Source organism: Cygnus olor, chromosome 3, assembly GCF_009769625.2.
Source record: "Cygnus olor isolate bCygOlo1 chromosome 3, bCygOlo1.pri.v2, whole genome shotgun sequence".
Lineage (NCBI taxonomy): Eukaryota > Metazoa > Chordata > Aves > Anseriformes > Anatidae > Cygnus > Cygnus olor.
Window position 1 is genome coordinate 85240006 of NC_049171.1, and position 15311 is coordinate 85255316.

Below are 15311 nucleotides of genomic sequence, written 5' to 3' on the forward strand. Positions count from 1 at the left end.
CATTGTGTGTCCTGGTGCAGCTGAGCTGGGCGCATCCTTCCACATCACGTGGCGAGCTGCAGCTGCACACTGCCTTTGCTGAAGCTGGATCAGCTCTGAAGCACATGAGCAGGAATGCTGAGCGGCTCACTTAGGCTCTTCTGTTAGGTTTACCTATTGGAACACAATTGTTAATAAGTTCAAAACAAACAAGCAAAACCCACCACCCTCACCCCACCCCTGCCAAAAAATCCCTGTATAACCAGGGAATCATAACTTCTTGAGTATGGTGAAGCTGTCAGGGAAAAAGGTAATGCATTCTGGCTGAACTGATTCTTTTTCCTAGCTTTCCTCTGAAAGCAGTTTCCGTATAGATGGAATGATGAGGGAAAAAAAAAAAGGCGCCTTAATTCAACTGCTACCCTAAATTACCACCCTAAATGAGTTAAAACTGTTTTCAGTGCCTTCTCACGATACACTGAAAGAAGCTGGAGACTGGTATTCTTCAGTAAGCAAGTTGTAGTTGGCTGTGGAGATGTGATTAGAGAAGTGTAAGGGAGCCTGGAAAATTCTATAGTGGTTCAGCTGCTTATCTATTCCTATTTGTAAGTGGCCTGTACAGAAGTTCTGTGAAGCACCTACAACGTATTCCCTCTGAAGGAATAGGGGTTTTCAAACCACTATTAAGAATATCAGTGAGAGCTACAGAGGTATCTTCAATTTGATGTTTTAAAAAGTACTTTTTTTTATGTCCTAGGCCAAAGCTGTTGCTGCAGAATCCAATGCCACTTTCTTCAATATAAGTGCAGCAAGCCTAACTTCAAAATATGTAAGTAACGTCTGTAAATTATATTAATCTGAAAACACGTGCTATAGTTGGGGCTTAAGAAGGCCAGGATTTCTGACAAGTCTTTGATGAACTGGTTGCCTATAGTGAATATAAAGTCTTTAGAGAAATGACTTGTGAAGTAAAAATAGTGGTTTGTGCTTGTGATAACTCAGCATCAAAGGCTTTTTTTTGCAGTTCAGGATAATACTGGCTGTGATATGGAGGAGTGGTTGTTGTTTCTTTCTTCTCTTTTAAGAAAATAAAGGTCCAAGATCTCTCAGGATTTAGGTATGAAAACCGCTTGATGTCCCAATTGGAATCATAAGTGAAGTTGTGATATTTAAGACAAAAAAAAAAAAGTGTATATAACATAACACTCAGCTACTGGTAATCTAGCTGAGCATGTACCAATGGGTTAAGTGTGTTTGTTTTGTCAGCATTTTTTTCTGGAAGCCCTTGTGTTAGGGGTCTTGTAATAAACACTTTCTAAACTCCTTCCAAAAAACAGTTTATTGTTGTTTCAGGTGGGTGAAGGCGAGAAACTGGTGCGTGCCCTATTTGCAGTGGCAAGAGAACTTCAGCCTTCTATAATTTTTATTGGTAAGACCTTAAATGCTGTTGACCTTTGTGTACTTTCTTAAACATTTTGATGACTTAAGTTTGAATTACCAGGTAAACTACTTGGGGTAATTCTGCAGTGTAAAGGAAATGTCTTGGTTATGATCTGCTGGCTAATCAGTTCCAATAGAACATGTTAGATTGCTCCTATTTTAGTGCTGATAGGGAAAAAATAGCATCAAAAACACACAGCCTTTACTACCTTTACAGAACAAGATCATTTTAATGTTAAACTTCGAACACAAAAATAGGCTTTGCTTGTCCTGAGTTACAGTTTATTATCCAGCAGGATTTTTTTATCTGATCTGTGGTTTGTATTGCATATTTAAATGACAACACATAGCAGCGTGGTAAATCTAGTCAGAAAATTAGACAAGCTTTTAATGTCTGCTTATATATTAAAGATAGAAGATGTCTGTCTCCTACAGAAAAAAAGATTTGATCTTTCTTGCTGGAGCCCTATATTAGTAAAAGAACTTAAAGAGCTATGGAGATTTCAGTGTTGTATGCATAACTAAGATGTATTTCTTCTGTTGTTTTTTTAGATGAAGTTGATAGCCTTCTGTGTGAAAGACGAGAAGGTGAACATGATGCCAGTAGGCGTCTAAAAACAGAATTTTTAATAGAATTCGATGGCGTAAGTATCTAGTCCTAGCTATTGCTTGATTTAGCAGAATTGGGTAACGTAGTAGATGCCAGTACAGGTTGCAGATGAAGCACACCCCCTTGGTTGGCAAGTTTTTTTTTTTGCTGTTAATTTTTTGCCTGCGTACTACAATGTTCTGGGAAATTTAGTTTGAGTTGAAAGGTAGTAGACAGTAATCTGGAGCTGAAATAATGGGTTGAACAGAGAAAAGAGAAGAAAGGATAACAAATGGCAATAATAAAGGAGCTTTGAGAGCAAATGATTTTACAGAGCAAGAAGGACACTTGGGAGGGTTAGGCAGAGGTGGATCTTTGTTTGCAATGGCATGTTTCTTTTTGGCAAATAAAAGAGAATTAAATGAGTTTTAACTAGTATCCTTTTCTTTCTTAAGTCTCATACATGTGCACTTTGTTAAGGGGTAAGATGAGACTTAAGGGACAGTGATTTCAGACAGACTAGTTCAGATCATTGGTATACACAATTTTTTAATAAATTTTTACTTTTTAATTAGTATGACCTTAAAATACTCTTTATGTAAAAGCCAAGTTAACTGCCTTTAAAAACAAACAAACAGTAAAATCCCATCAGTGCACTGAATGCATAACAAGTCTCTATAACTATATGATGTGAACTGAAAGCCGTCTTGCCTTTCTACGTTATATAGGTGCAGTCTTCTGGAGAGGACAGAATACTTGTGATGGGAGCAACAAACAGGCCACAGGAGCTTGATGATGCTGTTCTCAGGTATCAAAATGTCTCTTCTCTTCTGTGAATACGATCATATGATGCTTATTTATGAACAGCAGGTTTTGATGTTTAGTGTCCTGGTTGTTTTAAGTTTTGGACTAATTAGGCAAAATTGTTTGGCAAAAGAAAATTATTTACCTTCTCAAAGAGGTGCTTGTCTCTTCTCTTTTGGGATACATCTGCGAAAATATGGCAGTCTTGCTGTTGTCTAACGCAGCAGTGCCTGTTGAGACCAAGTCAGCATTTTCTAACTGTCTTGTATCTTACATACTGCTTCTTTTATTTTTGGAACTTAATGACAGGCTGAAGGAAGAAATTTGATGAATGAAATCTAGTATTTCTTCCGTGCAAATATTGGACTTCTGATGTCACCTGTGGTTGAAGATCTTGCTGTAGATTTGCCTTAGGACTTTATTTTTTTGCTGCAAATTCTCATATTTGCTTCTCTCTTCATTCTTGATTGAGGAAAATAGGCATGGCACCACTGTCTGAACAAATGAATTGTATTTTTAATAATTCAAAAGACCTCCTGTGAGGAGATGCTTCATTTTTTTGCTGGTAGTCAGTGATATATTTACCTTTAGATTGTTTTGTCTTTGGAAGGAGTTTCATGACTTCAAGAAGAGTAAGGTGACACCAGCAGCTCATGCATGTTATTTGTTTGTTTTAATTTGTAGTTCCACTCTCTAGAATTAGATTATGTAAGTGAAATTGACATATCTATCAAACCAAATGCTAGGTCTGTATGCACCACAAAACTATACAAGTGTATGTGTCTTTTGTGTCTTTTTTCCTAGACGATTCACTAAACGGGTATATGTATCTTTACCAAATGAGGAAGTAAGTATTGGTTTCCATGTATTTTCTTCAATTTTAGATCAATTGTATTTGAAAGAAAAACAAAACAAACCCCAAAAAAGCATTTTGTAGATTATCCTTAACTTGCTCTAATGGATGATTGTTTTTTTTTTTTTATTTAGCTTCTGACCCAGCTTGGCCATATACACTGTTTTAATTCCGGCAACTACGTTAATCAGTTGCGTTTTTCTACCCTTGCTATTAGCAAATCTGGTAGTATCCTACTTAGCTAGTGCGGTGTTGCCTTACATACAGGCAGGCATTGACAAGTCTGAAATATGGCATGCAGGAGCAGGTTTGGTTGGCTAGAGAAGAGTGTTTACTGCAAAAGATGAAAGTACCTTTCTTAATATTTTTTAGTTGAACGGCAATTTAGGGCTTTTTGATGAGGATTAAAACATTATTATTATTTAGTGCCTTTTTAGGGCAAGCATGACCCTTGTTCTCATTATTAGCAAATCCCTATCTCTTCCTCTGGAGAGATTATCGTGTACAGTCTAATCCACAAAAGCTCTATAGGCAAGTTCAAACCAGTGAAGTGCAAAAGCTAAGCTGACAAACACATAGTTTTGTGTTGCAATTTTGTGTACCATGAAAATCAGTTTTACATATGATAAATCTATCTTTTTCGTTTTTTCTTCAGACAAGGTTGATTTTGCTAAGAAATCTTCTAAGCAAGCAAGGAAGTCCACTGACCCAAAAAGAGTTGGCACAACTAGCTAGGTAATAATTTTGTAACTATACTAAATGAATACTTATCTACTAAATTCGTTCAGACTGCTTTATTCATTCCAAATGTAACTGATGTTGATCATCCAAAAGTGATAAAACTTACTGTCAATGCATTAGATGTATTTTAGGAAGATTTCAGGCTGTAGGAAATTGTTTTCCACTTACGTACGTGCGTGCTTGTTTTTTCCCTGCACTACCTGGCTAGGCTTCTGTTGTTGAAACATGCTCATCTGTACTTCTCTTTCTGTGGAGATGAGAGGGAGACGCTTCTCTCCACTAATCCCCCAGGCAGTCCAGCTCTCCTCCATGATGGAAAAAGGCAATACCGGTTTTGCATTGCTTATGCATTTCAAAAGCAACTTCTCTTTGGTTGTCTGTTGCTGGGTTTATTAAAGATATTACCAACATAACAGAGCAAGCACTGGATAATTTTAGGTTCTTTTCAATTTCATTTATGGTTGGAAAAATGCAAGTTAAATGCCTTTCCTATGACAAACCTAAGTGTTTTGTTTTGTTTTTCATCATTAAGGTTGACACAGCAGTGCTGTTCTCCATCTTCAGAAGTAAATGTAATGGGTGTGAAGGAAGATAGACTAAAAGTATGTAAAGTGCCTTGAGCAGGAAGGAGTAAAAACTGAGTGTGAGTAGCCAAATATTCAAGTGGATGTACTTCAGTCTCTGTTTCTGTTTGTGGTAATACACAGGAGGCGAGTACACTCTTGGGTGTGGCATTGTCAGCCTCTTAATAATGTTACAGAAACTTGGCGTATAATCCACCTGAATAAGTGCTCTGTAATTCAAGGATGCTAGCTCAGGCCATACTTAGGCTGCAGTGATAACTGGCTGGAGGAAGAAGGCAGTGATTTGTATTCTAACTGCAAACTTACGCACCAAATTACAAATGCAACTTAAGTACACTTCTTTTGGACGTATTTAGACAGAAGACAAAAGTTGAGGGCCTTGTGTGTTCCATATGTCATCTTTTTTTTCCACTTCAGAAGAAACCGGAATTTAACCTCCTTTATGATTCTGTGAACTTCCTTCTCTCCTCTGCAATTCTTTGTAAACTATAACATTTAGTTATCTCCAGAAGACTTCTATGAAGTTTATCATAGAATATCCCAATTTGGAAGAGACCCACGAGGATCATTAAGTCCAACTTCTGACCCCACACAGGACCCCCTAAGAGTTAACCCAAATGTGAGTGCTGTCCAAACACTTCCTGAACTCCAACAGGCTCAGTGCTGTGACCGCTGTCCTGGGGAGCCTGTCCCAGCACCCGACCCCCCTCTGGGTGCAGAACCTTTCCCTAACACCCAGCCTGACCCTCCCCTGTCCCAGCTCCATGCAGTTCCCTCGGGTCCTGTCGCTGTCCCCGGAGAGCAGAGCTCAGTGCCTGCCCCTCCGCTCCCCTCGTGAGGGAGCTGCAGGCCACCATGAGGCCTCCCCTCAGCCTGCTCTGCTCTGGGCTGAGCAAACCAAGGGACCTCACTCATTCCTCAAATATCATGCCCTCCAGACCCTTCACCATCTTTTTTGTGCCCTTTGGGCACGTTCTAATTTCTTTATTTCCACATATTGTGGAGCCCAAAACTGTGCACAGTACTCTAGGTGAGGCCGCACCAGTGCAGAGTATAGTGGGACAATCACTTCTGTTGACTGGCTGGCTATACTGTGCTTATGCCCCAGGATACGGTTGGCCCTTTTGTCTTCCAGGGTACGCTGTTGATTTATATTAAGTTTACCATCAACAAAAAAAACTGGGTCCCTTTCTGCAGGCCTGCACTCCACTTGTCCCCCAGCCTATACATACATCTAGGATTGCATCATCCCAGATGCAGAATCCAGGATTTGCTACATTTTGTTAAAATTGATATGCTCTAATTTATGACGATGTCTCTATAAGGCCTTTCGACCCTCAAGGGAATCAACGGCTCCTCCTAATTTAGTATTGTCTGCAAACTTATTTAGTGCGTGTTCAACTCCTGTGCCCAGGAGTTATTGATTGAATAGTCCAAGTATTTTATTTTAAAAAATAAAAAATAAAAATTGTGAACTGGCCCTGAAATTGAGCCCCAGGGAACCCCACTAGTGACTGGCCGCCAACCTGATGGTACCACGTTTACTATAATTCTTGGAGCCCCACCTGTTGGCCAAGTGTTTGCCCATTGCATCATGTAGTTGTATAGCTGTGTAACAGATGTTTTGTCCAGAAGGATACTGTGAGAGACTATCAAAAACTTGCTTGCTAAAACCCACCCAAACCCTATTTGCTGCCTTTCCTCCCACCCCTAGGTGGGTAACTGTCATAAAAGGATATTAAGTTAAACATGAATTTCCTTTAAGGAACCCATGTTGGTTTTGACCTCTTGTTATAGCCAGTCGCTGCTATAAATTGTGTGTTTTTTCATTTTATTTTTTTTCTTTAGGTAACCCTTATTTCTTTTCACCTATATTAGCAGTATTTGTGGCTTCTCAGTTCAGTGGAGAGCTTTAATCTTTGAAGTATTTAAGGCTTCAACGTGGGAATCAGTTGACGAGTTAGGCTTAAGCTGTGAGAGAGACCTGTTTTCCTCTGTGTACACTGTAGGAGGCAGTTTCGGTTCTCTACTAAGATACAGACTGCCAATTCTGAGAATTGCTTGCCAAGTATATTGAGAATATAGTCTATCTGTTACTGAGTATTCAACAAGTATTCAACAATGGAAAAAGGTCTTCCACCAGAAATAATAATGCTGTTTGTACTGTAGTTTGCTAAGCAACAAGGTGCTGCTTTTAAGACTTGCAGTTACTCTGCTAAATTAATAGAATGTTCTTTTTCTCTGGCATCCACTAGTCAGCTCTTGCTGTTGCTTTCCATAAAAGGCATACTGTGAAATATCACTTTCAAACCCAAACACTGCTTTTACCCTTTGTATGGCTCCAGTGTCAACCGGAAGTTTTATTCAGAAAACCTGATCAAATCATAATAAATGTGTGGTATTGGATTCTCATTGTATTGATTTACAGGACAGTTAATTTTTGGTTTTATACTCATCTGCGGCAAATCACGACAAACTGGTGGTAGGACATTCTCGTACCAGAAGTAGTAACCATACTGGAGGTTAGTTTTCATCTGCACATCGTAGTTGGTTGCTCTTTTTGTTTTCCTTAACATATCATGCAGGACTTGAATATCTGTACCTAAATTTAATCTAGAAAAGACTTTTAAATATAGATCACCTAAGTTAAATGCACTTGTGGTTTATTAATGCGGTTTATTAAACTTGCAAAACCAACATTTAAATAGTATTTTTTTTCTGATTAAGTAACATCTTAACCACGTGTAATTAAAATGTTTAAGCATTTAAAGCATTTTTTTCCTTTCCCCGTACTTTTTGCTTTTACAAAGAATGACAGATGGATACTCTGGAAGTGATTTAACTGCATTAGCAAAGGATGCAGCGCTGGGTCCTATACGAGGTAAGCTGCATGGCTTTATATTTAGGCTTTGCAAAAACTCAGTGCCCTTGAAGACTTGGAAAATGTTTATTTAGAGTGGCTGGGTTAACAATGTGTGCATTAAGGTATGCGGGCTTTACTTTGCTGGCAAATCACTTCACAGGCAAGTCCATTTTGAGAAGAGACTGCATGATGTTTCTTCCACCTGTTCCTGGTTTCCAAATAAAACATTTTTTAAATGTTTTTGATGTCAACCTTGGCAATCCCACTTATGCCTTTTTTTTCTTGTGCCCTCGGAGCAAAAGGTGTGCTGTAATATGTTGATACCATAACAGTATTTCAAGTAGAGAACTGTAGAATGGTGAAGGATGCTAGAATGATTAGAACACCCCCAACCCCTGTACTGCATATGGCAAGATATAATCTCCCCCAACCCCTGTACTGCATATGGCAAGATATAATCTTATGTGCCCTGCCTGATTTTATTTCTATATGCTTGGCTAATGGTAGCTTTCTGTTTCCTGAGAATTATGCATGTTTTGGGGTTGGAGAGGGTTGTAGATTCCAGGAATAAAATGGTGGAGGGCAGCTGTTATATTTGGATGGTGTTCCCTGTACTTTCTGAGGAAGGAAAGTAGTTCTGCCCAACACCCTGTACTATGTCTACAATGAATCAGGGTGGGAGCAGCCTGGGTAGGAGTTGATAAATGGGGAGGAAGGAGAAGAGAAATATCACATACATTTCTGTACAGGAGGTTATGTTGAAACAGGGAGGTATAATTCTTAGCTGTGTTTTTTTTCAGGTTAAACTACTTTTATCACGCTTTACCTCTCAGAAGTGATGAGTTTTCCTATGAAACTCAATAGTCTTTCTTTATTTTTACAGAATTAAAACCAGAACAGGTGAAGAACATGTCTGCCAGTGAGGTATGCTATACTAGCAGTTCTGTTTTCCCTTTTGAATGGAACGTCAGCTCAGCAGGAATTTGTCATGTAGTCAGATACTGATTGAGAAGAAAACTCTGTGCTCAGATATCCGAGGCTCTTTGCATAGTTTTGGTTATCACACTTAGGAGTACCTCTTTCTGATAATAGACCTCTGCTATTCGTAGTTTCAGGTGACTGTCCTATCTTTCCCTCATACTGAATTGCAACTTCATGTTACCTATCAGATGATGTCAGAGGCCTGGCTTTCGTTTTCTTGGTGTTAATCCCCCAAAACCTTCCCGGAAATATTAGGTCAAATTATTATTTTTTTCCATCTTTACATAATACAAGTCATCTTAGGAAGAACCTCTGAACGATTTTAAAACAGATCTGTTTTTATCTATAAACATAAAGAAAAAAGAAGAGATTAGTCCTCTATATAAAATTTTCTTCTCAAAATGTATGTGGAAACCACAGTTATGTAGGGAAAACTATGAAAAACTTTATTTCCATGTTGCTTTCTATGTTTAGCCTTACAGCATGGCTAAGGCTACAAAGAGATGAAAGGATTTATTCCAGGAAGAGGACATCTATAGTCTCTTTTTTGTGAATGCAAGTTTCCCTCCCATAGTTTGGAAACTCCAGTCCCAACAAAACCTGGAGGATCTTCACCAGTTGTAATGTTAATACTCGTTTTTAATGATGAGACTGCTCTTCCATGCACTCCGCTCATCTCCCATCGTGTCTGGGCATAGCTTCATATGGGGCAATGTCTGCTCACAGTCAGTTTCTCAGCAAACTGAAAGGCATGTGTTGAATCAAAGAGGGTGAGATAAGCAGGTTTACTTGGCTGACCATGTACTATGGTCTGAATGCAGTTGTGGTAACGGGGGGAAATCTTCGGTGCTTTACTCTCCTGGTCTGCAGAGCTTTGCCACAAGCACTAAAAAGTCCCACATCCAACTACTCTTCGCTCAGTCCTGTGCCCTAATAGGCACTGGCTTGCACCACCTAGTGGAATAGGGAGTAGTAACACAGCCTCATAGACTTACGTTAACAGTCAGACATGACTACCAAATGTTACAATAAAACATTAAATGCTGATAATCTTAATTTACAAGAGACTCATGCGTCAGATCAGATGAAGCATCCCTAGAACATTCTTTGTTAAAAGTGAATACTGAATTACTTCTTGAATAAACTGAAGGGCATAAACCACTTGTGATCTGGAGGTCTTTCACTTTTCTTTTAGATGAGAAATATCAAATTATCAGATTTCACCGAGTCGTTGAAGAAGATAAAGCGCAGTTTGAGCCCTCAGACCCTGGAAGCATATATTCGCTGGAACAAGGACTTTGGAGATACCACAGTGTGAAACACTACTTGCTGTGAAACAAAGTGCTGCCTGAGGAGCAATTGGTACAGGCTACTGGAAAGCAAACAGTTTACAGGACTTTACAGATATTTAAGTATCTGCATTAAAACTTGAGAGTAAGAAGAAATTATACAATGTGAAATGTGTTCATCAAAGCCTCCTTACCATTTAGTGAGGATTTACACACTGTAAGTAAGAGCACAGTAGGACTTGGGATAAGATTCCTAGCAATCTGATCATAGTTTGAACAATAATTTATGTATTTTGTTTCAGCTAGAGGGCTCTGATGATATTTATCATTGGATGACCTTTTCCTCATGTTCTGTGTGTTATCTTTGTTTTTAATTTTGCCATGACACATTAATGTCTGGCTTTCTTCCTGACAACTACTAATTTATGGGTGGATTTTTGTAAACTTCGGCTGTTTTTGACTTTTTTTTTACCCTTAATGTGCCAAATAAAACAATTTCCCTATGCAAAGAGGAAGAACAGCACTGGGAGATTAAGATTATTAAAATGTAAAATGCAGCTGGTCTGTTATTATTTGTCTTTTTGTTTAGTTGTAATGTGACTGCATTGTTCACAGAACAGTTTTAAAAAAGACCTTTGACAGCAGAACAGCAAAAAAGCGTATAAAACCAGTTCAAACTGTTTTAAAAAAAAAAGACTAAATAAAAAATAGACTAAGACATTCATTTACTGGCAGTATTTTCTCTTAACGCATTTTGTAATGCTTCCATTGGTAGAATGTTAGCTTACGCTTATGGTGTACGACTTGAAGCCCAGCTGATGTCTGAGAGAGTAAGTGATGCTAATTGTCAAGTTTCAGAAACAGTGTGTTTCTACTTTGTATTTTGGTCTGGTCTGGTTATGATAATTGAAAGTAAAATTTCCATTGTGATAATTTTTTTAATCTACACATGTAAGCATTAAAACACAAGGCTACATGTTTAATACACGGCACACATTAATGTTTTTATAGCTTTCATATGTTTTGGATTATGTATTAAAGTATGAAACACTCGACTGATCTGCTTTTTTAAAAGAAACTGCATCTTTGTACAAATACTTGGTTTTTTATTATATAAATGACAAGCTTTTAGGAAAACACAAGTGATAGCCTTTAAATACTGTAATAAAGGAAAACATCCTTGCCTTTACTTCTAAAGGCCTGACATCTTGTTTACAAATTCTGCATCAATTAAACACTGAGATGTTTGTAAGGCAGAATACTAGTTCCTTGTTAGAACAGTTTTAAAATGAAAAAAAAAAAAACAGACAACTCTCCAAACTTAGTGATGTTACAAAGTTGCATATTGTTTACAGTTGTTTTAACTAAATTGATTTATTTATTTTGTTTGCTCTTTGTCTTAACAGGAAATTTTGTTCTTAGCTCTTCCTTATTTTTTTATTGGCAGGAGTAAGTCTTAAATATTTCTGGGACTACTCATCTGAAAAATTGACTATATATAATATATTTTATATATGTGAAAAAGACATAGGTGATGCAGTGCAAATATAGTAATACCAGCAGAGGACTCAGTGCTTACTGCGTGGTATTAGGTACAAAATAGCAGAAGCTGTATAAAACTTCTGAGACACACACATGTAATATGTTTGGGATTCTGTTTTTTGAACCAGAGATGCTTTTAACTTATTTGTTTTTAATATAAGAGAAGATTGTGTTACACTAGTATGCCTTTTGAAATAGTTTAACCAAACCAATTCTAGCCTTCTAAGGGTATGACTCTATAAAATGTATGTCTGGTGTAAATGAAATGTGATTTCTGTTCCCCTGATTCACCTTCCTGGAGAAGTAAGAAATGTTAAAAGATTTCAGTTTCTCAGATCTCATGTCTTGGTTGCTTTGCCTTAGTTCTGCCTTCAGTAGAGTATCTTTGTCTGAGATTCCTGGCTGATTTTATATGTATTTGTCATAGACTTCATAGTGCTAAATACAAATACTATTTTATTACCACCTGCCAAAAAGCTAAGCAAGGCCCCTAGTCTTCCCATTGATATAGTTTGTAAATTTTCATTGAGATCCTTTGCAAATGAGAACTTTTAAAACCAGAAGTGTTACCTTCAGTGTTCTTAAATATTCGTTATCAAACTCAATTTTCCTTCGTTTAATTTTGAGGAATATACTGGTATTGATTTCAAATATGTGTATTGGCATGCGATAGGTACCTGAAGAGTAGGGGGGGAACTTCCCATCTGCTAAAACACTAGCAGCATGCAGCAGGAAGGGTCGTAAGTCTGAGCTGCTACCTCAGAATGAAGAAAGACCGGCCCCCTTTCGCTCGTTTGTATGACCAGATCGGGTCAGGAGTGTCTGTGTGATGTCGTTACTGCTTTTTGGTACCTATCCTGCCCCGATTGTTTCCTGCATAATGACTGAACCTGAAGCTCTATGAATGACTTCTGTAACGCAGTAATAAGAACTTAATCTTGTTCTGCAACATCAGTTTGCCCCATAGCTTGTCCATGGCCAAGTGCCATTTGGTTCATAAATCGCGTTTACACTATTTTCTGAATAGTGTCTTTTAATAATAATTCTGTTCCCCTCAAGGTGTTACATCACATTTTCTGGTTTCTTGTGTTACGTATACTAATTCCCAGCACAGTGATTTTCATCTGCGTGTTAGATTAACCGTGTATAAAGGATCTAAAAACAAAACAAAAAGCAAAAAAATCCACAAATCTATGGTATTTTTATATAGAACTTCACAACCATATTTGCCATAAAATCAGATTATGTTCTAATACAGAATTTTGAATTAGCATAGGATTAGCAGGACAGCAGCTTGGATGTTTTTAACCTTTATAAAGGGTAGGATTGCATTAACTCTCTAAACTGTCTTTATTTTTTTATTTTTCTGAACCTGCCCATTGCTAATGAATGAGTGACTTGACCTACTTCTTTGAGATGATTAGGAAGCAGCTTGTCTGGCCCTCTGTATGTGCTTTACTGAAATTTAACAGTTACTGACTGGAGGGAAGAGGAAAAAAAAAAGTAGAACAAGCCCCTTATTTTTTGACAACCTTGCTTACACCTCTTTGCCTGTTATTAAGCAGGAAATGCCTGTCTTTTCCTTCTGCCTGTTGGTAACAGTGTCTGCTAAGGCAGGAGGTTACTGCTTCTGGTGGCAAAACAGTAGGAGGGGGTGAAAAAATTAAGCACTGTATGTATGCTCTTCCTTAAAATGAGAGTATCTCGTGTTATGATGTCCCATTTATTAATGTTGACTCTTGTGGAGAGTACATGAAACTTGTACTGGTTCTCTTCATGTGGCTAAGAAAATAGTATGGAACATTAAATATAAGCTGAAACCTTAAACTAGGATACTTATGCACATAGTCTCTTCTGTTCTCTTTCTTAGATTTATGGAGTTCAGTACATTAGGAAGAGGTTTCAGGGCAGAATGCCCATCTCTGACTACTTCAGAAAGTCAGTCACTAATATAGTTTTGTTGAATATGGCCCTGCAAATTGCTTTATGTAGATAACAAATGTGATAGCAACACTTGAAAACTGAGAAGAATGGAATCTCTGAACGGAGAAGGAAGTGCTTGTCACTGCACTAATTAGAGGCACTTGCTGATTTCACTGTTAGACTCTCTTGAATGTGATTAAAATGATGGTTTTTATGCATATGACTTCCTGTGACAATTAAACTTACCTTCTGGTGTAGAATAAGTTTTTGTTGTTGTTTGGTTTTTTTTTTTCTATTCTAAACAAGCAGGTTTTAGCACCGGTTGGCACTGCCACAGAGTACATTTTGTGAAATTTAAGTACAAGGCACCACTGGGAATACTGAAGCCAGATAAGTTGCCAAATTTAACTGAAATATCTGTTCTGCAACTGATATGGAAAGTACCATTCTACTTAGGACTTGCTTAATCATCTCTGGTGAAACTTCGTGCCCTAGATTCTTCTACTGCTCTCCTACCCAAGCCAGGGATAATGCGTAGTTGTGCCTAAGATAAGTTTAGCTTTTCTAATGCTTTAGTGATGCTTCTGCATGTGGCAGCTTCGGGAGATGGCAAGCACAGGCACTATTGTAGGTTACAGACCTTCATTCACTCATTCTGTAGCAGTCTTAGGCTCCTATATTTTTAGTATTGGGGTCCTCTACCAGCTATCAGAAATAGAATGAAATGTAGCAGGCAGGTAGTGCGTGCAAGAAGTTATCTTGGTCTTGGTGCTAATTAGAGGCAGTTGCTGATTTCACTGTTAGATTCTCCCAAGCTGCTGTTTGGTGTTGAAGGATGTTGCTTCATCTACTTGAATTTCTATGCTTGGAATAACTGTTGGTCATCCTAAGAGATGACCAGTAGATTTTTTTTTTTTTCCCCTTTGAAGACTGTAACTATCGTTCAACAGGACGTGGAAGTAAACCGTAGCTTCCTGCAAAGACAGGATCATCTAAAGTAAAAGGAAATGTTTATTACGTTCTTACTCCTTTTCTTGTAAATTAACTGTTTTGGTGAAAACTGTGTAATTTGTCAATAACTACCTCCTGAGTTCAGCAATAATTGGCAAGGTAGGCACTCTTCCGGGGTTAAATGTATTGGCTAAACCCTCTGGGTCAAATCAGAATGCTTCAGTTTCTTCTTTTGATTTGCAAATTCTTGACATGATATCTGGTGATCAGTTGTAAGATTTTTTGTCTTCATAAGAAGCACTTTTAAAAGTCCTGTTTCAGAGGAGTGGCTTTGGGAAAAGATCAACATTGTTTGTAGATGGTTAATACAGGTATATTCTTTTAGGATGCTAAAGGTGTAGCCTCTCAGATCTGCAGGATTTTTATTATTTTCTGCCGCTAGAATTGGGAAATACTCTATCTAATACTTGAATACCTATCAAAGGCACCGGGAACACAGAAACTTCTTGCCACGATTCATTTTTTTATTCATGTGAAAGGCTAGTTAGTGTTTTTCAGCAATCTTAATTAATCAGACAAAAACCAAGGTGGAGACAAAACAACTGCCCCCATTAAATACCATTGATGGACTCCAGTTTGGGATGGGGTTGACTCTTGTATTTTGTTGTTTTGAAGGACTTTTGCTTCAGAGAATGTTTTTGGAAATGTTAAACACCATTTTATTAATAAGTGATGTAAAAAAGCATGATGAGCAGTCACATAGCCTTAGCTT

General features: G+C 37.9%; 1 protein-coding gene across 5 annotated transcripts in view; it reads left to right on the forward strand.

The window, feature by feature from the left end:
* The window catches only part of SPAST (spastin), a 36440-nt gene extending 22589 nt beyond the window's left edge, over window positions 1–13851 (forward strand). For all 5 annotated transcript variants that reach the window (XM_040551931.1, XM_040551932.1, XM_040551933.1 and 2 more), the window contains 9 exons: window positions 737–808; window positions 1333–1408; window positions 1972–2063; window positions 2737–2816; window positions 3617–3659; window positions 4321–4400; window positions 7801–7871; window positions 8737–8777; window positions 10030–13851. In XM_040551931.1, the coding sequence (XP_040407865.1) occupies window positions 737–808; window positions 1333–1408; window positions 1972–2063; window positions 2737–2816; window positions 3617–3659; window positions 4321–4400; window positions 7801–7871; window positions 8737–8777; window positions 10030–10152 (678 nt within the window). In that variant the 3' untranslated portion in view covers window positions 10153–13851. The remainder of the gene's footprint in view (window positions 1–736; window positions 809–1332; window positions 1409–1971; window positions 2064–2736; window positions 2817–3616; window positions 3660–4320; window positions 4401–7800; window positions 7872–8736; window positions 8778–10029) is intronic.
* The last annotated feature ends 1460 nt before the right edge of the window (window positions 13852–15311 follow it).